The following is a 25,285-nucleotide window of genomic DNA, read 5'->3' as shown; positions in this document are numbered from 1 at the left end:
GCAACCTCTGCCTCCTGGGTTCAAGCAATTCTGCCTCAGCCTCCTGAGTAGCTTGGATTACAGGCATGCACTACCATGCCTGGCTGATCTGGTATTTTTAGTAGAGATGAGGTTTCACCATGTTGGTCAGGCTGGTCTTGAACTCCCAAGCTCAGGTGATCCGCCCGCCTCAGCCTCCCAGAGTGCTGGGATTATAGGTGTGAGCCACCACGTCCGGCCCGGTTTTACTTTTTAATGTGGGCTGGTGACAAGCAGAAGCATCTGCCTGTATCTGGACTCTCCTCCCAGGAGTTGGTTTGGCGCCAGGGCCCATGGTAAGCTTAGTCTTCTCTGTTTGCCATCTGTTCTCTGCAGGAGGCCTGCGGCTCACTGACTAGCTGGTTCCCAAGGTCACGCCTGTTGTGTGCACATAAGAGTGTTGTAGGTGCCTTTGCAGCGATTGCCGGCTGATGGGTGTCTGTCTTTGCCTTTTCTTCAGATTGGATGAGGCCTTGGCCCAGTACTTTGGGAATGGGACAGAGTTGGCCCAGCAAGAAGAGATCTACCCAGCCATGCCAGAGCCCATCAGGAAGTGCCCAGAGTGCAACAAGGACATGGTCCTCAAGACCAAGAAGAATGGCGGGTCAGTGCGTCGCCTTCTGCCCCCACCTCTGCTCCCTAGCACCTGCAGTGTCAGCCACAGCTCGAAAGGCCCTGCCATTTCACTCCATGGAATCTTTCAAGGCAGGCCTGTGGTTGCCAACCTGCAGGCAAGGTGTTGACCTAGAAGCATAGCAGGATGGGATCAGGCCTTTGAGGTGTAAAGCACTATGGCAATTCAGAGCAGGTGGACAACCGAGTGATAGTGGGGTTTTTTTGTCCCCTGTGGGTAGGACGTCGTATACCCAATGTGTAACACATGGAAGAGCATGAGCTTCAGATCTAGGTAGGTCTGGGTTCAAATGCCACTTCTGCCGCATATAAGCGGTGTGGCCTGAAGCAAGTTACTTACCTGCTCTGAGCCCCAATTTCTTTTGTAAAACAACGTCAGTACTCACAAGACTGTGTTAAGGGTGAGGATTTGGTGAAAACGGTCGGGACTATATATATAGCACATTGCCTGATGTGTTGTAGATACTCAGCAGATACTACTTTTCTTCTCTCCTAGTTTTAGTTCTGAATGAGGCCTGAAAATCTACTTTAAATATAGTAGATCCAAGTGGGCAATTTAGCCTCACATCAGGTTGTTCAAGCCAGTGACTGGCCACTGGACGAAGTTCACAGGGAAAGACGTGCTGGAGGGGTGGCGGCCATCATCAGGTGCCGTCCCTCACTGGCATGATGCAGGGTGGTGCTCTGTAAGCATTACCTCATCCCATTCTCATAACTACCCTGCAAGGCAGGGATTTTTATGCAGCTTAGAGGGCTGAGGTGCTTGCTTAGAGTCAAGCAGCCATGGTGGGCAGCAAAGGCAGAGTTTGAAACCAGGTTTACACCGCCTTTCTCCCTCCTGCCTGACCCACCTGGGGCTGCTGCAGTCCTTGCTGCTGAATAAGAAAGGAGGTTTCTTGACTCCTCACCTCTAGCCATCATTAACCTGGCTGGCCCAAGTGAAGAGAAGGCCACCCACACTCTCAGAAACACGAGGTCTAAGGGCCAGACCTGGAAGCAGGTGTCAGGGCTCACGTCACTCACAGACAGAAGCCAGTGCCACTCTAGGCTTAGCCCAATGACTGAATGGGCATATATTTCAGCACTTAATAAATGACGTTGATGGGTTTTCCTTACCATCGGTAGGTTATTGGATTAGTACTCATTGGAATATAAGGACAGAGAATAACTACTTTTGTTTTAGCTCTGAATTCTCCACTTCTCTGAATTGGAGAATTATTATTCTTTTGTTCTTCTGTTATTCTTTTGTAATGCTTCTCTGAGTTACTCCAGAAGGTCAGGAGATTATCTTGTGGGATTTGCCACTCCAGGGTTTATCTGATAATTTCCATTTCTGAGATTGTAAATTTCTTATTTAAATGATTGGAGTTCAGGGCTTTTTTTTCTTCATAGTGTACCCAGGCACACTCATGAGGAATTTGTAAATCACATGCATATTGGCTAGTCAAACCCTAATGTTTCATGACTGCAAGGTGTTGAAAAACATTGGCCAGGAGAGACAGGGATGGGATGGATTGGGTAGTGGGTGGGGTGTAGATGTTGCGGGTGAGGCTCTGTCACAAACAGATGGGTTTCCATTCCTGGCTCCCGTCTCCACATGCATGCGTGTCTCTGGGCAGGTTTCCAGCCCACATCAAGCCACCATTTACTCACATGCAAACTGAGGGGCTCCCTGACACTGCCCAGACTTGGCACGAGGGAGAAAGGCAAGAACGTGTGAGTGCACAGCACAGAGCCCCTGGTGTCACCTTGGTTGGTTGTCGGTTTTCTAAATAGAAAGCAGGGTCAGCAATAGCTGCTTTGTGCTTTTGGGATGTGAGAAGGCTCATTTTCCCCCAATCAATTCAATATGAGTGCTTGTGTATCCAGTTAAGTGTCATCCAGAAAAGCGAATGTTGTCCTCGGTCAGCTGAGAAAAGGCTGCCTCAGCTGATGGCCAACAGCTGAGAGCGTCCCCTGCACTCCTACCATCTGACATGGCACCTTGTCCCTAGGTTCTACCTCAGCTGCATGGGTTTCCCGGAGTGTCGCTCAGCCATGTGGCTTCCTGACTCGGTGCTGGAGGCCAGCAGGGACAGCAGCGTGTGTCCAGTTTGTCAGCCACATCCTGTGTACAGGTGAGCTGGGCGCTTGAGTCAGGCGCCTCCTCTGGAGTGTGTACACCACAGCGCCCATCTTTCCCTTGCTCCTGTCAGAACCCAGAGAGGAGTGTCGGGGATTCCACTCAGGCCCTGCAGGGGTGTAGCTGTGTTCTGCAGCAGCCAGGTAGGCAGGCCGGATCCGGTTCTGTTGTGTTCCACGCTGTCCCTGCTTTGGCAGGTATGACCCTGTTTGGAGTAGGCCATGGGCAAAGAACCATGAAGGCCTGTTTCCCTGCCCTCTCCATATAGATCATTGTTACACAAGGCTTAGGAAATTATTTGCATATTAAATACAACATCAAAGCTTAGGCTACATAGCAAGACCCCATCTCTAAAAAGAAAAAAATTTTTTTTTTTTTTTTTAAGACAGAGTCTCGCTGGGTTGCCCAGGCTGGAGTGCAGTGGTGCAATCTTGGCTCACTGCAACCTCTGCCTTCTGGGTTCAAGCAATTCTCCTGTCTCAGCGTCCTGAGTAGCTGGGATTACAGGCATGTACCACTATCCCTGGCTATTTTTTGTATTTTTAGTAGAGACAGGGTTTCACTGTGTTGGCCAGGCTGGTCTCGAACTCCTGGCCTCAAGTGATCCACTCACCTTGGCCTCCCAAAATGCTGGGATTATAGGTATAAGCCACTGTGCCTGGCCAAAAAATTTTTTAAATTAGCCAGATGTGGTGACATATGCCTATAGGCCCAGCTGCTCAGGAGGCTGAGGCAGTAGGATCGCTTGATCCCAGAGGTCTAGGCTGTGGTGAGCCATGATTTCACCACTGCTCTCCAACCTGGATGACAGAGCCAGACCTGTCTGTAGAAATAAATGAATAGCCTGGGCGCAGTTACTCAGGCCTGTAATCCCAGCACTTTGGGAGGCCAAGACGGGCAGATCACGAGGTCAGGAGATCGAGACCATCCTGGCTAATACGGTGAAACCCCGTCTCTACTAAAAATACAAAAAGCCAGGCGTGGTGGCAGGTGCCTGTAGTCTCAGCTACTCAGGAGGCTGAGGCAGGAGAATGGCACGGACCTGGTAGGCGGAGCTTACAGTGAGCCCAGATCACGCCACTGCACTCCAGCCTAGGTGACAGAGCGAGACTCTGTCTCCAAAAAAAAAGAAATAAATGAGTAAATAAATTACTTAAGTTCCTCTAGAAAGTGCACAGCCCTAGTACAAGACAGTAGTTCTCAAACCTCTTGGTCACCAGTCCCCTAACACTCTGAACGATCATTGAGGAGCCCAGAGAGCTTTTGTTATTGGCGGTTGATCAGTATGTACCATATGTGAAATTAAAGTGGAAACATCTTTTAAAATATTCAGTAATTTGGCCAGGCACAGTAGCTCACGCCTGTAATCCCAGCACTTTGGGAGGCTGAGGCTGGCGGATCACGAGGTCAAGAGATCAAGACCATCCTGGCCAGCATGGTGAAATCCCGTCTCTACTAAAAGTAGAAAAAATTAGCTGGGCGTGGTGGCGTGCGCCTGTAGTCCCAGCTACTTGGGAGGCTGAGGCAGGAGAATCGCTTGAACCCGGGAAGTGAGGATTACAGTGAGCCTAGATCACGCCACTGCACTCCAGCTTGGGCAACAGAGTGAGACTGTCTCAAAAAAAAAATAATTAATGATTTATTTCTAGTAAATGCATTGCATACTACCGTAAATACCATGTTTTTTAGGGTAATAAAATACTTATTTTCCAAAGCAAAATAACAATGACATGAATGACATTGTTTTACATTTTGCAATTTGTATGTCTGGCTTAATAGAAGAGAGCTAGATTCCCATATCTGCTTCTGCAGTCAGTCTGCTGAGTCATTGCATGTGCTGGCACCTCTGGGAGACTCCATTGTATACACATGGAAGAATAAGAGCAAAATAGACATAACCTCTTAGAATTTTTTTTGTTTGTTTTTTGTTTTTTTGAGACAGAGTCTTGCTGTGTCGCCAGGCTGGAGTGCAGTGGCGCAATCTCGGCTCACTGCAACCTCCGACTCCCAGGTTCCAGAGGTTCTCCTGCCTCAGCCTCCTGAGTAGCTGGGACTACAGGCACGTGCCACCACGCCCAGCTAATTACTGTATTTTTAGTAGAGATGGGGTTTCACCATATTGGTCAGGATGGTCTCAATCTCTTGACCTCGTGATCCACCTGCCTCGGCCTCCCAAAGTGCTGGGATTATAGGCATGAGCCACCATGCCCAGCCTTAGAATTATTATAAAAATTTTTGTGTGTGTGACAGAGTCTTCACTGTGTCACCCAGGCTGGAGTGTCGTGGCACAATTTCAGCTCACTGCAACCTCCACCGCCCGGGTTCAAGCGATTCTCCTGTCTCAGCCTCTCAAGTAGCTGGGACTACAGACACATGCCAGCATGCCCAGCTAATTTTTTTAGTATTTTTAGCCATGGTGGTCAGGCCGGTCTCGAACTCCTGACCTCAAATGATCCACCCGTCTCCGCCTCCCAAAGTGCTGGGATTACAGGCATGAGCCACCACACCCGGCCTATAAAATAGTTTTGCATTCTCCTTGAAAGGGCTCAGGCACCCTGGAACCACACTTGGAGAACTGCTGATATAGAGACATGGAACTTCTCAGAGGTGTTTTTATTTTAGTGAATTACTGGGATCTTAGATTTCATCTGCACTGCTTCCCACTGTCCACTCCTGTGATGACTGGCAAGGGCTTGTAGTGGGCTGACGGAGGGCCTCACAGGGGACTTGCGTGGGCTTCCTGATGCATAAGGAATGGCGGAGAGAGGCCTAGGGCTAAAGCAGCCCTCAGTGGACTAAGGAGAAGCTGGCACCTGGTTGTTAATGTTTTTTCCCATCTTCTGGCCTCACTAGGTTGAAGTTAAAGTTTAAGCGCGGTAGCCTTCCCCCGACCATGCCTCTGGAGTTTGTTTGCTGCATCGGTGGATGCGACGAGACCCTGAGGGAGATCCTGGACCTGAGATTTTCACGGGGCCCCCCCAGGGCTATCCAGCCGTCTGGTCACCTGCAGGCTAGCCAGTCTCTGAACAGGATGGACAATAGCCAGCACCCCCAGCCTGCTGACAGCAGACAGACTGGGCCCTCAAAGGCTCTGGCCCAGACCCTCCCACCACCCACGGCTGCTGGTGAAAGCAATTCTGTGACCTGCAACTGTGGCCAGGAGGCTGTGCTGCTTACTGTCCGTAAGGAGGGCCCCAACCAGGGCCGGCAATTCTTTAAGTGTAACGGGGGTAGCTGCAACTTCTTCCTGTGGGCAGACAGCCCCAATCAGGGAGGAGGAGGGCCTTCCGCCTCGGCATATAGACCCCTAGGCGGCTCCCTGGGACGCCCACCAGGCCCAGGGATCCACCTGGGTGGGTTTGGCAACCCTGGTGATGGCAGTGGTACTGGCACATCCTGCCTGTGCAGCCAGCCTGCCGTCACACGGACTGTGCAGAAGGATGGGCCCAACAAGGGGCGCCAGTTCCACACGTGTGCCAAGCCAAGAGAGCAGCAGTGTGGCTTCTTCCAGTGGGTCGATGAGAACACCGCTCCAGGTGAGGCAGGGAGGGGCATGGGAATCCCTGCCTTGGGTTTTCAGGTATCTACCTCAGAGAAGACTGGGGACAGCAGAAAGAAGGCAAGGCAGGATCATGGTGGGATTGGGAAGGGCACCTGGGCTGCCTTGCACCTCTGTTTCCTCACTTGATCACTTTCAGCAAGGTGATGATTGTACAGTCCTCATTCCAGATTAAAGGGTAGCTACCAGTAATGGTGTCATTTGCCCTATGCCTGGCACTATGCTAAGTATACTTCCTATGCATCTTCCATCCTCATCGGGTAAGCATTATGATCACAATTTTACTTATAAGTGAGAAAGGTGAGACCCAGACACATGAAGCGGGCGTTGCTCAGGGTCCCATAGCAACAGACACCAGAATGAGGACATAGGCCTTCCCAATGGCCTTGTGCCCTTGCAGCTGTCGTGACCCTTGGCAGACCATAAGCATCAGCCTCATTTGTTTCTTTTTTTTTTTTTTTTTGAGACTGAGTTTTGCTCTTGTTGCCCAGGCTGGAGTGCAATGGTGCGATCTTGGCTCACTGCAACTTCCACCTTCTGGGTTCAAGTGATTCTCCTGCCTCAGCCTCCCACATAGCTGGGATTACAGGCATGCACCACCACGCACAGCTAATTTTGTATTTTTAGTAGAGACATGGGTTTCACCATGTTGGTCAGGCTGGTCTCGAACTCCTGACCTCAGGTTATCTGCCTGCCTTGGCCTCCCAAAGTGCTGGGATTACAGGCGTGAGCCACCATGCCCGGCCCAGCCTCATTTCTTCAGATAAAGACATCAACCCCGATGATATTTAAGAACCTGCCCAGGGTAACACAGCTTGGGCCAATGTCCGGGAACTGGGTGTCATGAGAAGTGGCACCTAGACATTGCATCAAGTTGAGTGGCGTAGGTGGAGGCATTTTGAATGGTTCCTCCTGCTCCAGTGCACAGCAGAGCTTAATTAAGTAGCTGAGAATGACCCAAAGGCCTAGTGGGAGCTTTGGAGTTGGGCGAATCTGGTTCCAAAGCTCAGCAGTATAACCTTGAACAAATGACTTAGCCTCTCTGCCTCAAGTTTGCTCAACAAGATGGCCCCTGCCTACATTCATAGGGTTCCTGTTTTAGAAAGGAGTTTAGTCTCAGACTATGATTCTTATACATGTGTCACCAGCCCGGCATGCACAGAAAGAACCCAGAGGCTTGGTAAAAACTGTGGGACTTGGAACTGGCTACCAGTGCCAGTGGGGCCCAGAGATGGCCATTGCAGTGAGAAGCCCACATTTAAAGCGAGATGCAGTCTGGCCTCTTGTCTCCCCACTTGGAAGGACATGGTATCTGACCCCAAGACTGGCTGGCTGACTGTCCTGGGTAAATGGGCAGCTGGTCTGGAAAGGCCCATTGAGGGACAGGAAGGGATCCAGAGCTGGACTTCCCTGCATGAAGGTGGGTCGCAGGTTGCTGGTCACAGGCTGCTTGTCTTTCCCACCCCACCACACAGATCAGCTTGCTTGGGTTTCTGCCTCTGTAAAAAGCTCAGCACAAAGTGATGCCAGTGTCCACTCACCAAGTGAGTGTGGGATGATGTCTCCAGGAGCTTAGGATTCTTGAGGGAGAGGTGTCAGGTAACATAAGGCAGCAGGCATATCGCACCTCAACCTTACAGAGTTGGACACAGTGTGAAGGGAGGCTGGCTGGTGGAGTGTACGTGGCTGTGTAAAAGTTGATTCAGCCGGCCGGGTACGGTGGCTCACACCAGTAATCTAAGCACTTTGGGAGGCCGAGGCAGGCAGCTCATGAGGTCAGGAGATTGAGACCATCCTGGGTAACACGGTGAAACCCCGTCTCTACTAAAACTACAAAAAACTAGCCGGGCGAGGTGGCGGCGCCTGTAGTCCCAGCTACTCGGGAGGCTGAGGCAGGAGAATGGCGTAAACCCGGGAGGCGGAGCTTGCAGTGAGCTGAGATCCGGCCACTGCACTCCAGCCTGGGCAACAGAGCCAGACTCTGTCTCAAAAAAAAAAAAAAAAAATACAAAAAATTAGCCAGGCATGGTGGTGGGTCCCTGTAGCCCCAGCTACTCGGGAGGCTGAGGCAGGACAATGGCGTGAACCCAGGAGGCGGAGCTTACAATGAGCCAAGATTGCACCACTGCACTCTAGCCTGGGCAACAGAGCCAGACTCCGTCTCAAAAAAAAAAGTTGATTCATCCATATCATCTGCTGCTACATTTTTTTTTTTTTTTTTTTGAGACAGGGTCTCGCTCTGTTGCCCAGGCTGGAGTGCAGTGGTGTGATCACAGCTCACTGCAGCCTCCCAGGCTGAGGCATCCTCCCACCTCAGCCTCCCAAGTAGCTGTGACCACAGGCATGCACCATACCTGGCTAATTTTTACTTTTTTTATTTTTTATTTTTTTTTGAGACAGAGTCTCGCTCTGTCCCCCAGGCTGGAGTACAGTGGCCGGATCTCAGCTCACTGCAAGCTCCGCCTCCTGGGTTCATGCCATTCTCCTGCCTCAGCCTCCTGAGTAGCTGGGACTACAGGCGCCCGCCACCGTGCCCGGCTAGTGTTTTTTTTTTGTATTTTTTGGTAGAGACGGAGTTTCACCATGTTAGCCAGGATGGTCTCGATCTCCTGACCTCGTGATCCGCTCATCTACATTTTTTTAGTCAGGGTTTCGCCATGTTGCCCAGGCTGATCTTGAACTCCTGGGCTCAAGCAATCCTCCTGCCTCAGCTTCCTAAAGTGCTGGGATTACAGGCATGAGCCACTGTGTTCAGGACTTGCCACTTCTGCATGTCAGTTCTAACCTCAGTCCTCCCCTGACTTTCCCCACAGGGACTTCTGGAGCCCCATCCTGGACAGGAGACAGAGGAAGAATCCTGGGGTCGGAAGCCAGAAGCAAAAGGCCCCGGGCCAGTTCCTCAGACACGGGGTCCACAGCAAAGAAACCCCGGAAATGCAGCCTTTGCCACCAACCTGGACACACCCGTCCCTTTTGTCCTCAGAACAGATGAGCTCAGGGTAGGGTAGAGAGCGCCACTTTCTCAGACCTGTCTCCTTTGTGTTGGGAAATGAGTTAACCAGGACCAAGTGGCCATTTAGCATCCTGGAAACTTGGAGGACAGTGTTGGCCTTTGGAGTCGGGCCTTTTTGTGTTAAGGGGCACAAGGTCCAGACCACTGTGGAGCAGGCCAGCTCTTTTGGACAGTGGCCCTCTTCCCAAGCCTCAGAAGTGACCATAGCCACTGCTGAAAAGGCACGCAGCTGCTCCCTCGGACCCCCCAAGGGTGGTTGCTGTTAGCAGAGGATTGGTGCAGTCCTAGCTGAAGCCCACTGTGTGCCAAAGGAAGAAGCTCCCAGGACTGCTTCCTTCACCTCCAGAAAGCCCCAGGTGAGCCGGCAGCACTCATGGGGCAGGCCATGTCCAAGCTGCCCAGGACTTCTCTCATAGATGTCCTGAGAAGGACGGTGTAATACAAGGAAGTGGCTGTGGTAACACTGATCCTGCAGAAGAAGCTTCATTCCCTCTTTAGTTAAGCCAGGACACCCAGAATTCATTGCCTTAATAAAGAACCCAGGCTGGGTGCAGTGGCTCACGCCTGTAATCTCAGCGCTTTGGGAGGCTGAGGTGGGTGGATTGCCTGAGCTCAGGAGTTGGAGACCAGCCTGGGCAACACGGTGAAGCCCTGTCTCTCCTAAAATACAAAAAATCAGCCAGGCGTGGCGGTATGTGCCTGTAGACCCGGCTACTCAGGAGGCTGAGGCAGGAGAATTGCTTGAACCCAGGAGGCAGAGGTTACAGTTAGCCGATATTGTGTCACTGGACTCCAGCCTGGGTGACAGAGCGAGATGCAGTCTCAAAAAAAATTTAAAAATTAAAAAAAAATAAAAGAATCCAACCCCAACGGGGCGTGGAGGCTCACACCTAATCCAGCACTTAGGGAAGTCAAGGCTGGAGGCTTGCTTGAGGTCGGGAGTTGAAGACCAGACTGGGCAACATAGTTAGACCTTCTCTCTATTATTAAAGATATAGCCAAGCACAGTTGTACACGCCTTTAGTCCCAGCTGCTCAGGAGGCTGAAGTGGGAGGATCCTTTGAACCCAAGAGTTTGAGGCTGCAGCAAGCCATGATCACACCACTGCACTCCAGCCTGGGTGACAGAGCAAGACCCTGTCTCTCAGACTTTTTGTTTTAAATAAATAATCCAACCTTTTTTTACTCTGACCTGTGAGAGTGCAGAGGGTCTGGGGAACATTTGCAGAAGCAACAGGTATCAGCCAGTGCTGGAAGGAGCTCACCCTGGAAGGTCTCACCAGCCTCTGTCCCTCATGTTTGTCCCTCGTGTCCCATGTGGACAGCCCTTCCTCCCTTTCCACATGGTAAGCACTGCGCCCAATTTCTTCCTGCCCCACAGGTGGTCCCTCAGAGCAGAGAAGATGTCCAATGAAAGGTTCAGATTCAGATCACTAACTTTCCATCTTCCACTTTTTCCAGTGGTGGCCATGTTCCCCGTTTGCCTTCACAAAAACCTTGTGAATAATACAAGCCATATGGACTCTGATTTACAGTTTAGAAGATGAGCAGGGGTGGGTGTGAGTTGCCCAGTCACGTTGCTAGTTGTCGAAGAAACTAGAATTGTTCTCAGGTCTTGGGCTCCTGGCCCCATAGACCAGTGGCTCTGTGTCCTGGTGGAGTATTGGGGAGGATTTTTATAAATGCAGATTCCTGAGATTGTTCCTGGAGCATCTCTGAGTGGGTGTGGGTTGTGGCCCTGCATGTGTGGTTTTGCCTCTCCCAGCCCCGGGGAACCACCAACCACTTTTTGTCTCTATGGATTTACCTACTCTATATTTTGTTTAAATGGAATCATACCAGGCTGGGCACAGTGGCTCACGCCTGTAATCCTAGCACTTTGGGAGGCCAAAGCAGGCAGATCACCTGAGATCAGGAGTTCAAGACCAGCCTGACCAATATGATGAAACCCCATCTCTACTAAACATACAAAAATTAGCCAGGGCGTGGTGGTTCACGCCTGTAATCCCAGCTACTCAGGAGGCAGAGGTTGCAGTGAGCTGAGATTGGGCCATTGCACTCCAGCCTGGGCAATAAGAGTGAAACTCTGTCTCAAGAAAACAGAAAATGGAATCCTACCATACATGACCTCCTGTGTCTGGTTTCTTTGACTTGGCAGATGTTTGTCAGGCTCATCCACATTGTAGCATGTGTCGGTCCTCAATGATTATGACTGATAGTCCACTGTATGAATATACCACGAGTTTATCCATTTGTCAGTTTATGGACATTTGAGTTGTTTCCACCTTTTGGCTATTGTGAATAGCACTGTTGTTGCATTGGTGTGTGAGTGTCTGATGACCTGTTTTCAGTTATTTTGGGCATATGCCTAGGAATGGGGTTGTAGTTTCATACCATAACTCCACGTTTTAACTTTTTGAGGAACCTCTAAACTTTTCCACAGTGGATGCACCATTTTACACCCACCAGCAGCAAACCAAGGTTACTGCTTCTCCATATCCTTGTGAACACTTGTTCCTTTCCTTTTCTTGTATTATAGCCATCCTAGTGTATTGTCATCCTAGTGGGTATGAAGTGGCATCTCTTTGTGGTTTTGATTTGCATTTTCCTAGTCACTAATGACATTGATCATCTTTCCATAGGCTTACTTACTGGCCATTGGTATACATTCTTTGGAGAATGTCTATTTTAAAGTTCTTCACCTTTTTTTTTTTTTTTTTTTTTTGAGATGGAGTTTTGCTGTTGTGCCCAGGCTGGTGTGCAGTGGTATGATCTTGGCTCACTGCAACCTCCGCCTCCTGGATTCAAGCAATTCTCTTGCCTCAGCCTCCCAAGTAGCTGGAATTATAGGCATCCGCCTTCATACCCAGCTAATTTGTTTTGTATTTTTGGTAGAGACGGGGTTTTACCATGTTGGCCAGTCTGGTCTCAAACTCGTGACCTCAGGTGATCCACCAGCTTCGGCCTCCCAAAGTGCTGGGATTACAGGCATGAGCCACCACGCCCGATCTCGTCACCCATTTTTAAATTGGGTTGTCTGTCTTTGTTGTTGAGCTGTAGGAGTTCTTCATAGTTTCTGGATACCAGATGCCTTTGTGGTTTTTACATCTCTACAGGCAACTCCTGCGTGTCTCAAAACCAAACTGCAGGATTGGGCTGCACCATGGACTGGGCTAGGCATCTGAAATCAAACAGACCCAGGCTCAGCTCCTGCTTCCCGGCCTGCTCTGCCACCCCGGGTGTGCGCCCTCATCCCTGGAGCCCCAGTTGCCTCATCCATAATGGGGTGTTCTTGTTCACATTGAGGCTCTCTAGTGAAGGCTTACAGTCAGGCACGACTGCAAATTAAAGCTTCACAAATCAAACCTGTTGGAATTTCCAAGTCTCTCAGCCCACTCAGGTTAGCAGCATGCAGCGCATCGTACCCCATCGACATTTACTGGAAGGGTTTTTAGTCCCTGTGTTGAGCCACATCTGCAGCTTGTGCAATGCACAACCAAGGAGAAGAAAATGACCCCCCACCCCAGCCTTGCTGGATCTAGCTGAGACTAGGCACTGGCCAGGATGTCACATACAGTGGTTTCAACCTCCAGCTGCCGGCAAGACAGCATCTACTGTCCGTTTTCTGCAGGAACCATGGCTCCGCTGGGTTAAGTGCTTTCCTCTACCAAGCAGCTAGCCTGGCGTTGAAACCTAGTCTCCGATGCCATGTACCCCCCAACCCCATCAGAGTTTTGTAAAAAGCCCCTCCCTGCTCTCCACACCAAAGCTGAGAGCCCATGGCATAACTGGAGGCTTCCCTGCCATCTTGGCAAAGAAGCCTTGGGTGCCAGGCGCGGTGGTTCACACTTGTAATTCCAGCACTTTGGGAGGCCGAGGCGGGCAGATTACGAGGTCAGGAGATTGAGACCATCCTGGCTAACACGGTGAAACCCTGTCTCTACTAAAAATACAAAAAATTAGCCGCTGGGCATGGTGGGGGCACCTGTAGTCCCAGCTACTCAGGAGGCTGAGGCATAAGAATGGCGTGAACCTGGGAGGCAGAGCTTGCAGTGAGCCGAGATCGCGCCACTGCACTCCAGCCTGGGCGACGGCAGGACTCCATCTCAAAAAAAAAAAAAAAAAAAAAAAAAAAAAAGAAGCCTGGCTGATGTCCTGCACGTGCTTCCCCAAGTGACTGCTTGCACTTAACAGCAGAGGAAACGAGAGACCACCCCACACAACTGGTAGTGGTTGAGGAGTCTGCCTGATCCCACACTGGATACTTACAGCATCTAGAATTAAAAATAAGCCCTGTCACCAACACCCAGCCCCTCACCCCCCAGAGCCAGGCTCAATGTGCCCAACAGCGCTGGGGCCTGCCCCTGGAGGCACTGGCTTTTGAGACACGGCAGAGACCCCACTGCCCTTCAGGATGAACTCACTACCAGCCTCTTCTAGAATCCAGCTGAGGACCTGGGATGTTCATATTCAGCTGGATGGTGACCCCAGTTCAATATGCTCACCTGGGTGTTGCCACTCGCCTGTTGACCCTCCCTTCCAGGGACAGATCTGTGCACCCCATCCCCACCTTAGACCACCAGCTCATACACAGGTGGTGCTGGTGCAGTGGTTAATGTTAGGTGTCAACTTCATTGGATTTAGGGATGCTCAGACTGTTGGTTTTTTTTCTGGGTGTCTTAACGGTGTTGCCAGAGGAGACTGACGACTTGGTGGACTGAGAGAGGAAGACCCACCCTGAATGTGGGTGGGTACCATCCAATCGGCTGCCAGCACAGCTAGAACAGGTGGAAGAAGAGAGATGAGCAGCTTGCTGAGTCTTCTCCAGCCCTCTCCCTCTTCCTGTGCCAGATGTTTGCCTCCTCTTCTCTCCTGTTGGACATCAGACTCCAGGTTCTTTGGCCTTTGGACTCTGGGACTTGCACCAGCAGCTTCCTGGAGCCTTCTGCCACAGACTGAAGGCTGCACTGTGGGCTTTCCTGGTTTTGAGGCTTTTGGACTTGGACTGAGTCACGCTACCGGCTTCTCTCCACAGCTTGTAGACGGCCTATTCTGGAGCTTCACTGTGTAATCCTGTGAGCTTCTTCTCCCTAATTAACTCCCTTTCTATATATACATACAGCCCATTGGTTGTGTCCCTCTGGAAAACACTTATAGTCAGGGAGGGTATGGCCTGCAGTCTGAACCTGGAAGGTTCCTTCTGAAACCCATGCAAGCAAGTGAGCCCCAGTGGCCTCCCTGCCTGCCAGAGGCCCCAGCCGCTGAACGAATGGGTCTCATTGTCTCAGGAATTCAGCAAGCAGTGCAGAGATGACCCAGTGCAGGTCACCAGAGTCACTGGTGTTCATGTCTTTGGAACCCACCTGGGTTTTCTCCACTACAACCTTAAGGAATTAAGATTTAAAATATATATAGATAGATAGATAGATTACAAAAGCAAAATGTCATTAAAATGCAAATATTGGCCGGGCACAGTGGCTGACACCTGTAATCCCACTACTTAGGGTGGCTGAGCTGGGAGAATTGCTTGAAGCCAGGAGTTTGAGACCAGCCTGTAATCCCAAGGATAATCATGGCTCACTGCAGCCTCGCCCTGTTGGACTCAAGCCATCCTCCCACCTCAGCCTCCTGAGTAGCTGGGCCCATAGGTATACACCACACCTGGCTAATTATTTTTTGTAGAGATGTCTGACTATGTTGCCCGGGCTGGTCTCGAACCCCAGGCCTGAAGCAGTCCTCCCACTTCAACCTCCAAAATGCTGGGATTACAAGCATAAGCCACCATAGCTGGCTGGTTTTTTGTTTGCTTTTTAAAATATTAGCAGCAGATACGGAAACAAGCTCTGAACAGGTCAGCTCTACGGGAATAAATGGTCCCCGTTTGAGGACAATCCCACAGCTAAGTTTTCCTGAAGAGAAGTGTGAAGTGCATACAAGTGGATTTACAAAAAGGAAACGCTATTTGGTGAAATTTATCAGAGTTAGGGGCAGAGGATCTATGGGTGACATTTTCAAACGACTCCATTTAGATTCTCCATTTTTGGAGTCCTTTTTCTTCTACAATCTTCCCTAGCGATCCTTGTATTCTGAGCAGGGGTAGTCACTGCCTTACCACAGTCATCAAGGCTCCTGGCTCTGGGTCACTTGGTGAAAGTAAAACAAGGAATTTGAGTCACCACAGCCAAAGGTTCTGAGTGTTAAGACACTGAGGCCTGGGCAAGCCCATACCCTGCTCCCAGGCAGGCAGGGCGGGGGCTGTCCTTGCCTTGTGGGGAAGGGAGTGGGTGGGATTTCACAGCCCATCAGGACAGCCCAAGACCCAGCAGCCCAGGGCCTGAGGTCATGCAAAGTTCTTAGCAAAACTGATTTGTTTCCAGTTCTCTGGCTAGAAACGGAAGACCCAGACATTAACCTTGGCTAGGTGATGAAACCATGAACATGAACCATGAACGCTTTTAACTTATCCTGGATTTTTCTCTTTTTTTTTTTTTTTTTTTGAGATGGAGTCTAGTTCTGTGGCCCAGGCTGGAGTGCAGTGGCGCGATCTCGGCGCACTGCAAGCTCCACCTCCCGGGTTCACGCCATTCTCCTGGCTCAGCCTCCCGAGTAGCTGGGACTACAGGCGCCCACCACCGCGCCCGGCTAATTTTTTGTATTTTTAGTAGAGACGGGGTTTCACTGTGATCTCGATCTCCTGACCTCGTGATCCGCCCGCCTCGGCCTCCCAAAGTGCTGGGATTACAGGCGTGAGCCACCGCGCCCGGCTTTTCTCTTTTTTTTTTAAGCCATGGTTTGAGATGGCAAATTTAGAGCTACCTGAAGCAAGTAGCCTCTACATATTGGCCTACATCAGGCTTGTGTTGGGGTCTGGCCATCTAAGGAGAGGGACTCTAGACTGAGCTTGCTTCCCGGACAGATGCACTCTGACCAGGGGCTGGCCTGGCAGCTGGGAGCACCTTGCTGTGCTGGGGCTTGGATGTGGCTGGAGGGTGAGGCACAACTAGGCCCACCAGTCCTCGTTCCCAGGCATTACGTTAGCACTGCCTATCCCAGTTAATCGTCACAAGCACCTGGGATTGGGCATTGCGTGACCCCCAGTTAAAAGATGAGAAGACTGAGGCATAGGCTCTGCCCCAGACTGCTCCCTTGCTGCCCCTCCACCGCCAGGGAAACTACTCAAAGCTCTCCAGCATCAAGGCATCAAGTGATTGGAATGGACCTTGGTCAAGTGTCTCCTGCCTTGGACCCTTATAATATCCTCTGCAAGGAGCCCTCGTGCCCGCCCCCTGCCCTGCACCCAACACCCAGAGGCCTACACCACTATTCCATTTGCTCGGCACGGTTCTGCTTCCCTTGGGTCCTGCGGTCACAGCTGGAAGGGGTAGGGGAGTCCCCTCAGGACGTAAGTGGGGGAAGGACCAGCAGGGCGCAAGTGGCACGGCTAGGCTGGAAGCAGCCCTGCACGCAGACCAGAGCCCTCCCCAGCCCACATCTGTCATCTGGTGATAGGAAGTGAGCCCTGGCTTTGGCTCTTGGGGGTGGGGGGGATAAGATGCCCTGGCCTCTCACCTGCGCAGGGCGGGGCAAGTTTCCTCCCCACTTGTGCAGCCACAAAGAGGTGCAAGGGGAGGCAGAGAACACAGGTTCCTGGCCAGGTGTGGTTGCCCATGCCTGTAATCCCAGCACTTTGGGAGGCCAAGGCAGGCAGATCATGAGGTCAAGAGATAGAGACCATCCTGGCCAACATGGTGAAAATCCATCTCTGCTAAAAATACAAAAATTAGCCGAGCGTGGTAGCGCGCACCTGTAGTCTCAGCTACTCGGGAGGCTGAGGCAGAAGAATTGCTTTAACCCTGGGAGGCAGAGATTGCAGTGAGCTGAGATTGCGCCATTGCACCCCAGCCTCGGCAACAGAGCGAGACTCTGTCTCAAAAGAAAAAAAAAAAAAAACAAGTTTCTAAAAACTGATGGGCATAGCTGAAGGGCCATCAGCAGTCCACTGATTACAGAAAGTATGGTGTGGGGCTCGGTTCAGCCTTGCAGGAAGAAACATCCCAAACTGGTTGCTTCCCAGTACTAAAGCAATACCAAGCTTTTCATCTGTTCCTTCCACATACCCTACTTGTCACAGACAGAAAGTCTGTGTCCCCTTAAACTTGTATGTTGAGATCCTAACCCCCAAGGCACTGCTAACAGCAGATGGGGCTTTTGGGAAGTGATTTGATCATGAGTGTGGGCCCCCACCCCATGGGTGGGCTTAGTTTCCTTTAAAGAGACCCTAGGAGGGCATTTCCCCGCTTCCTCCACGAGGACAGCTAGATGGGGACACCTGTGAACCAGTATGTAGTATGTGGGCCCTCACCAAACATGGGATCTGTTTGTGACTCGTTCTCAGACTTCTAGCCTCCAAAATGGTCAGACATAAATTTCTGATGTTTATAAGCCACCTAGTCTATGGCATTTTGTTATCACAGCCCAAACAGACTGAGATGATTTTTTTTTATTTTTTATTTTTGAGATGGAGTTTCATTCTTGTTGCCTAGGCTGGAGTGCAATGGCGCGATCTCAGCACACCACAACCTCTGCCTCCCAGGTTCAAGCAATTCTTCTGCCTCAGCCTCCCAAGTAGCTGGGATTACATGCATGCACCACCACGCCCAGCTAATATTTTTTGAATTTTTAGTAGAAACGGAGTTTCTCCACGTTAGTCAGGCTGGTCTTGAATTCCCAACATCAGGTGATCCACTTACCTCGGCCTCCCAAAGTGCTGGGATTACAGGCATGAGCCACAGCACCTGGCCAAAATGCTTATTTTATTTATTTATTTATTGAGACAGAGTCTTGCTCTGTCGCCAGTCTGGAGTGCAGTGGTGTGATCTCGGCTCATTGCAACCTCCACCTCCCGGATTTAAGCGATTCTCCTGCCTTGGCCTCCCAAGTAGCTGGGACTACAGGCACCCGCCACCACACCCAGCTAGTTTTTATCTTTTTAGTAGAGATGGGGTTTCACCATGTTGGCCAGGATGGTCTTGATCTCTTGACCCCGGGATCCGCCCACCTCGGCCTCCCAATGTGCTGGGATTACGGGTTTGAGCCAGCGCACCCAGCCAAGATGCTACTTTTTAAAGTAAACTCTACCACCTCCAGTTGACCTCAAGCACCCTTGCCTAAGTGCCAGGACAAGCCACAGGACTTACAGAAAACCCCCAACAGCTGCGTATGAAAGCGCCAAGACCCCCTTATCCAGCCTGAGTTACACATTAGAATTTTCTTTTATTCTTATTCACCTCTTCGAAGCAGAGCTTCGTTTCAGCAGGAAGGATACCAGAGGCAGGAGGAGGGTCACTTGGGAAGGGAGGTGGAATCTCCCTCCTCTAGCCCCCCTGCTACCTCTAACGGGCTTCAAAGTCAGAATACAGCCATCGGCTGAGAGCAGTTCATTTTGGCACACTGGGCGGCCGGCTCTGTGCACTGGACCTCTCTGGTGGGGGATCAGGCCCTCTGCTCTCCAGTGGGGCCTGGAACAGCTCCAGTGATATGCCCCAGGGCCCTCAGCTGCTTGAAGAAAACACTCACCTGGCTGGAGGGAAAAAGGGCCTTGCCCTGAGGTATCAGGTGGGTAGCAAGTCACACTGAGCTCCTGCTCCAGGGCTCGAGAACACAAGAAAACTAAACGCACAGAAGACAGCAGGAAAACGCCATCCTTTAACAGCCAAAAAGCTGTCATTCAGGGACACCAGGTGACTCCAGCGCCCGGGGGACAGAACAAACACACCATACCTACCACCAGGCACCAGAGGCCTCAAAACGCCTGGAGCTGGGGCCGGAGAAGGCGGTAAGTCGCCTTCTCTCAGCAGAAATGTGAAGTTGGCCTTTAGCTTCTGCCCAGGATGGCAGAAACCACATTCTGTCGGTGGATTGGTTGCTGGTGATGGACACAGCCAAGGTCCTGGGGTTGGCCCCAAGGGCTGAAAAGGTGCTTGCAGAAATGGCTGGCACTCCAAGCTGCCTGAGCCAGCCCAGCCGTACTCAGGTGACAGTGACCTAAGCTCTCTGGGCTCAGGGTTTACGGCCACCATAGCCCAAGCACATCCCGATGCCCTGGGTTTAAGTAATGTACCCTCTTTTGTTCTGGCTAAAAGCTAGAGAAAAACCACTATTCAAATCCCCGGAAGGGAGGTGGGTGCAGCTTCCCAGCATTAGAAAACACGCCAGCCACCCGTTCCCACCCACCTAGAGCAGCCCCTCAGGCTCCTGTAGGCCACTGTACAGCGCATAGCCAATGTCGTCAATCTCCTCCTCACGCAAGCTGCTGAAGAGGTTCACGCTGGGGTTGAAGTGGCAGGGCAGGCTGGCCTGCTCCAGGCTGCCGATGAGCAGTTCCAGGGCTTGCAGGAAGCGCTCACCCAAGGCCTCCTCCGTCCAGTCCACATTGTCCTCCCCCAGACGCAGGACCACCTGGGTCAGGTGACCCCGGCCCAGCTGCCCCAGAGCCGAGCAGCCACGGCAGACAGCACACAGCAGCAGCAGCAGCCGTCGGCGGGTCCCAGCGTCATGGTCGTCCAGGGCTCGCAGCCTTGCAGCCTCCACTGGATACAGGTCCTGCAGCCAGAGGTTCCCCGCCAGCCCCTCCAGGGGCCAGGCCAAGAGGAGGCGGTCGTCAGCATCGGCCCCAGGGACTGCCACAAGCACAGCCACGGTGAGCTCCAGGCGCTCGTGCTGCACCTCGAGCAGCAGCTCCTCTGAGGCCATGCTGGGCCAGATCAGGCACCCAAGAAGGCTGCCAATGGCCGGCCAGTTGACAGAGGCAGCCAGCGCCTTGCGGAGTAGCTCCAGCAGGATGCGGGAAGAGAGGTAGCCCCCGACCAGGAAGCGGTCCCAGGGGCTGCTCCCGCGGGGGCAGAACTCAAGCTGAGTCCTGCGCACGGCCCAGCAGCGAGGGTCCCTTGCCACAGTGTCCACGCCCGGCACCAGGCTCCATAGGCCTGGCTCCAGCACCAGTGGCACCAGGAGACGCACATGGTCCGCGGCCCCTGCCTGCAGCCCATCATACAGCGGCCCCCCAGGCACAAATGCCCCAAAGGGCAGTTCCGGGAACTTGCTCCGAAAGTAGGCCTGCAGCTCCAGGGCAATGTCGCCAGCCAGCTGTTTGGCCAAAGCCACCTGGGCTGCTGGGATGGTCACATGGTCCCGCTCGAAGGCCAGCAGCCTCTCCTGCAGTGTCAGACACAGCGGTGCTGGGGAGCTGAGCTGTGGTGTCACCTCAGGACCAGTTTCTGCAGGCCCCTCTGCAGAGTGAAGGGGCGGGGAACATGTCGGAACAGCCTGTGATTAGTTAAGAAAACACCACCGACAGCTAGCTGTGTGACGTCCCAGGGCCTCACTTTCCTCACCTGCAATGGCACCTGAGAAGGCACTCAGTTCAGGTCCTCACATATAGTGAGCGCTTGGTGACGAGTTCTCATTGTCCCAGAGTCCAACACCCTGGCCCTATGGCTAAAACAGCTTCATGCAGAGTACGTAGGTAAGTCACGCCCCTGTGGGCCTCAGTTTCCCCATCTAAAGCTCCCCACCATCACAACGCTGCCACTTTGCTCCAGGAGCAGGGCAAAGAAACCCCACCCCCATTAAATGTCTGAGGAGCCCACAACCCAGAGAGAAGCAGGGACTCGCACAGGGCCGCACAGTCAGTCAGGGCAAAGCCTGGGCTGCGTCTCTCGAATGTGACACCAACAGAGGGGAAGGAGTGCCACTCACCTGGGGCAGAGGGCGAGGGGGCCAAGGGCAACACTGGCTGGCTGAGGGCAGCAGGTGGAGGCCGGGGCTGCAGGTGTGGTGTGGCCTTGAGCAGGCTCAGTTCCTTCCAGCTGTCTCCCTTGGTGTCATCCTCGTCCCGTGGGCTAGTGGCCCTGTCAATGAACTACAGGCAGAGTCACAGAGATCAGTGTATATGAAGTCTGGGCAGCCATAGCAAAGCCCAGGGGCAAAGGAGACCAGGGTGCAGGGTGGAGAAGCAGGTGCCCTGGGCTCCCATGAAGGCCTTGGGCAGTCCCCACCCCTCCCCAGGGCCCCTCTGAAAAGCCCAACCCTGTTGTCCTCCTGTAGGAGCCTCAGGCATGACCCACCCACCTGGCCTTACCCGCTTCACGGCCAGGGTGGCAATGCCCAGCACAGCAGCCCCGCCCACGCCCAGCACCAGGCGGGCATTGGCCAGGAGGAAGTCCACCATGCTGCCCAGCCCCTCGTCGCCACGCCGCTTCCCCCGTTTCTGGGAGAACTCTGCCATGGTCTGCCTGTAAGAGAGCCAGGGGTGAAGGGGCAGCTCAGGTGCAGGTGGCCAGGCTGGGAGAGGGGCTGCTGTGGGCAGGTGCTCTGGCTGTCCTTATGCTGGGTAAGAGAGCTCAGCCCATGAGGGGGGCTTTCTGAGAATTTCTCAAGAGAAAGGGGCCACCCATCCACAGGGGAGGACACCGAGGTCCTGGGAAACCATGTAAAGTACCTAAGAAAGGGCAGGGATGGGATATGAACTTGGGTTTTGGGGCCCCAAGCCCCCATCTCTCACGAGGAGATGAGGGAGCTGCCAAGCCCCTTCCCCCAAAGCTGCAAACAACCCACTCCCTGGAAAGAAGCTCGCAAAGGCCCTGAGGCTTGTGCAGGTAGAGGAAGGGGCCGCTCTCCCTGGAGCCCACCCTCCAGGACCTCTGACATCACCAGGGTGTCATCATCTCCATCCCTATGTTACAGAGCCACAGGCTGCCAGCTCACAAGTGAGTGGTGAGGTCTCCAACCCACGACTGCAAGGCCTCCAGACTCTCATCACTCAGAGTCTGACGGATTCTCCCTGTGCCAGGTGGCCAGGTCCTCAGCAGCAGCCTCATCTGAAGGTCCCTAACCAGAGGGCACGGCAGCCCTCTATGATAACCTCTTCAGAAGAGCCCGAAGTCCAGAGAAGACGAACAATTTGGGGCCCCAGCCAGTCTGGGGGACCACTGGAACCAGTTACCCTCCAAATCTTGACAGGGTAGCCCCAAGAGGCAGAGCTACCGAGTCAGAGCACAGGCAGAGTGACACGGCCCGAGCTGCCCGGGCAGGCCAATGCAGATGTGCTTCTCAGGGTTGAAGCCCCTTTGGCAGGGCAGAAAGGGCTGCCCAGTGCCTCTGTACAGAGGGCTCTCTGGGCCTCTCAGTCTTGGGACAATGTGTAGGTAGTGGTGGGTGATGCTTCTCAGCTGCCGGGAGGCCAAGCAACAAAAAAGGAAGGTGAGGGCCTGGGCCCAGCCCGTTTGCTCACCTGTAAGATGGCATACGCAGCAGTGAGGGCAGATGTGGGCAGGCTTGAAATGTGTGGCTGGGTGGGGCCCAGCAATTGGGAAGTGGAGGCAAAGACCTAGGGCCCAGTCCACGTTCCTCACGTTCTGCGAGGGGGACACTGCCCTCAGGCCCTGGGAGATGAGCTGGGCTGTGACCTTCGGACATCAGTTAGACACTAGGCAGAACTCTCCCAGGGAGGCCTGAGCAGATGACCATGAGGTCACAGCCTGCCCAGGCACCAAGGACTTCTACCTGCCCTGCCACAGTGTCGGTGCCAGGGGCCCAGTTGCCAGGTGACCAGATGCCTGGAGTAGCTGAAGCCCGAAGCGCTGTGTGACTCAGCCCCGTACACCCGCCTATTCGCCCCAGACTAAAAATAAGACGGTCTCTGGGGAGATCCCAGGCCAACCGGGTGACCCGCCACGGCCCCAAGGCCGGTTTCAGTCTCCTCATCCGTGACTCGGGAATCAATACTGCCACCCACCCCCAGAGAGACCAGGAATCTACTTTGCAAACTGTAAAGCGCTTTAAATACTCCCAACCTGTCTAAATTGGGACTCAGCCCCACCACTGGCGGGGTCGCTCAGGCCTCAGCCCACAGCCTTCCAGCTCTGGGAAGCGGGAGAGGGCACGGGTGGCTGAAAATAACCCGAGTTTGCCCAACGAGGCCCTGGAGGCCGTCTGGCCTTCCCTCCTCTGCCAAACGCGCCTGCCGTGGGCCCGGGCGGAGCAGCCCGCAGCAGCAGCCCTAGGTGGGCGGGTGACGCCCCGTTCGCAGGGAAACTAAGAGACCGAGAGGGGAAGGGGGCTGGGCTGGGATTCGAACGCGGCCCTTGGTCCCCCAAAGGTCCCCCCTCCGCCTTCCCCAGCCGTGACCGCGGGCCACGCCTCCGATCAGCGTTCAGTCGCGCGCCAAGCCCTGAGCCCGGTGACCCTGGGGGCCGCTCCGCCGCGCTCCAGCTGTACCTGCGTGGCAGCTTCCGCACAACAACCGGAGGAGGCCGCGGGACCACGGTCCCTGAGCTCGAACCAGCCTGAAACTGGAACGTGAAGGACCCTGGAACCCGACGTCGAGGGCCCCCGGGGGCGGCCGCGGACTTCGCAGCACGCAGACAAGCAGGCCCTAAGTCCAATCGGAGCGCTCGAGTTCGGAGCACAGGTGCCAAAATACTGCGCGGTTCAGCCAATGAAGGGCAGGCCCCGCCCCCCAGCCGACAGACGCGCTCCCTTCGGGGCGGGACTCCCTGACGCAGTCCGAATTTAAAGGTGCAGGGCTGCATTCCGAGCCTGCGACCAGGTGATGTGACAGGCAGCCCTCCGGGAAGTCTGTGCGTTGTAATGTGAGCCTCCGGTGTGGAAAAAGCTGTCTGGGCCCCCGTTCCTTCCGGGAGCCAGGTAGAGAGGCTGCACATGGCTAGAGGCCCGGCACATCCAACCTGTTAGATCACCTGTGCGAGAGAGTGTCTTGGTGGCCTCGTTCTCACCTGTGGGCCTGCGAGGCACAGTGTGGCGAAAGTGCCTACCCCTGCCACCTGCTCCGTGCGAGCTTATGTGGGCCATTCTCCACCTGGGCCTGTTTTTCTCCTGTAAAATGGGGACACTAGACCCCCTCCTCCCCTACGAAGCATGGCTGGGCATGTAACAGCTGTGGCTCATTTATCGGGGTCCTGCTATGTGTCAGCCAGGGCGAGCCCCCTGTGAACAGCAGGGACCAAGACAGATGCTTCTCTTCTGGACCCTCCCTTTGTAGGGGGGCACGAGCACAGGGGTGCTGACACTAAGTGGGAATAATAAACCTGGCACACAAAACAAAACGGAATAATAACCTGCCACTCACTGAGCGCCTGCTGTATGCTGCAGGCTACACGTGCATTCTTTGTTCATTTACTTATGGTGACAATCTTAGGAAGTATTTTACAAATGAGGAAACTGGGTAGGGCGCGGTGGCTCACGCCTGTCATCCCAGCACTCTGAGAAGCTGAGACCGGAGGATCACTTGAGGCCAGGACATCAAGACCAGCCTGGGCAACATAGCAAGACCTTCGTGTCTACAAAAAAACAAAAATAAATTTAGCCAGGTGTGGTGGTCTGCGCCTATAGTCCCAGCTAATCGGGAGGCTGAGCCCAGGAGTTCGAGGCTGCAGTGAGCTATGATCACACCACTGCACTCCAGCCTGGGCGGCAGAGCAAGAAGGCCCTGTCTCAACAAAATAAAAACAACACATGAGGAAACTAAATCCAGAAGCTGGAGAGCTAGGACCCGAGGAGCCAGGTGTCTCACTACCACCGGTCAGCCAAGTACAGGCACTTCCTGGGCCCCTGCGACCCGGGGCCGGGGTTTAGAATCTCTCCGAGGTCAGGGCCAGCTTCATGTGCTGCAGCAGCGCAGGGGAGGGTGCCTGGCCCAGCGGCCGTTACGGCCCCTGTCCCGAGACGCTGGGACTTAAGCCTGGAGATGGTGGAAGCCTCCAGCTCCTGTACAGGAGACGCCCAGCACTCCTTGATGCCACCGCAGTCTTCGAACAGACGGAGAAACTGAGGCCCTAAGAGGCCTAAAGCCTACCCTTCCCGGTGGAAAGCGACGGGCGCGGGCGGGTTAAAGGGGCGGGGCCGGCGCTGGACCTCCCGTG

At 53.5% G+C, this 25,285-nt stretch overlaps 2 protein-coding genes across 5 annotated transcripts in view; one reads left to right on the top strand and one right to left on the bottom strand.

The window, feature by feature from the left end:
- TOP3A (topoisomerase (DNA) III alpha) overlaps positions 1 to 11,444 on the top strand; it is a 55,270-nt gene extending 43,826 nt beyond the window's left edge. For 2 of the 3 annotated variants that reach the window (XM_011975283.1, XM_011975285.1), the window contains 4 exons: positions 479 to 622; positions 2,646 to 2,768; positions 5,627 to 6,309; positions 9,146 to 11,444. In XM_011975283.1, coding sequence (XP_011830673.1) covers positions 479 to 622; positions 2,646 to 2,768; positions 5,627 to 6,309; positions 9,146 to 9,324 — 1,129 coding nt within the window. In that variant the 3' untranslated portion in view covers positions 9,325 to 11,444. The remainder of the gene's footprint in view (positions 1 to 478; positions 623 to 2,645; positions 2,769 to 5,626; positions 6,310 to 9,145) is intronic. The other variant, XM_011975284.1, reaches the window with a different exon arrangement.
- Positions 11,445 to 18,884: 7,440 nt separating this feature from the next.
- Positions 18,885 to 23,820, bottom strand: MIEF2 (mitochondrial elongation factor 2). Of its 2 annotated transcripts, none has more exons than XM_011975278.1 (4): positions 23,622 to 23,820; positions 21,484 to 21,637; positions 21,102 to 21,264; positions 18,885 to 20,632 (listed from the first exon to the last, which is right to left on the bottom strand). In XM_011975278.1, the coding sequence occupies exons 2-4, from the start codon at positions 21,628 to 21,630 to the stop codon at positions 19,578 to 19,580; spliced, it is 1,365 nt and encodes a 454-aa protein (XP_011830668.1). In that variant the 5' UTR covers positions 21,631 to 21,637; positions 23,622 to 23,820; the 3' UTR covers positions 18,885 to 19,577. The 2 variants fall into 2 exon arrangements, with proteins under 2 accessions (XP_011830668.1, XP_011830669.1); XM_011975279.1 differs by lacking the exon at positions 23,622 to 23,820 and adding an exon at positions 23,198 to 23,250.
- Positions 23,821 to 25,285: the final 1,465 nt, after the last annotated feature.

This window comes from Mandrillus leucophaeus, unplaced genomic scaffold (assembly GCF_000951045.1).
Source record: "Mandrillus leucophaeus isolate KB7577 unplaced genomic scaffold, Mleu.le_1.0 Scaffold153, whole genome shotgun sequence".
In the NCBI taxonomy this organism is placed as follows: Eukaryota; Metazoa; Chordata; class Mammalia; order Primates; family Cercopithecidae; genus Mandrillus; species Mandrillus leucophaeus.
This window is presented reverse-complemented; position numbering and strand designations above follow the sequence as displayed.

Coding starts and splice junctions, on each gene's coding strand:
- MIEF2 (XM_011975278.1), bottom strand. CDS start 21,630: ATGGCAGAGTTCTCCCAGAAACGGGGGAAGCGGCGTGGCGACGAGGGG. Junction 21,265..21,483: donor CCACCCTGGCCGTGAAGCGG/GTAAGGCCAGGT, acceptor CTCTGCCTGTAG/TTCATTGACAGGGCCACTAG. Junction 20,633..21,101: donor CCCCTCGCCCTCTGCCCCAG/GTGAGTGGCACT, acceptor TTCACTCTGCAG/AGGGGCCTGCAGAAACTGGT.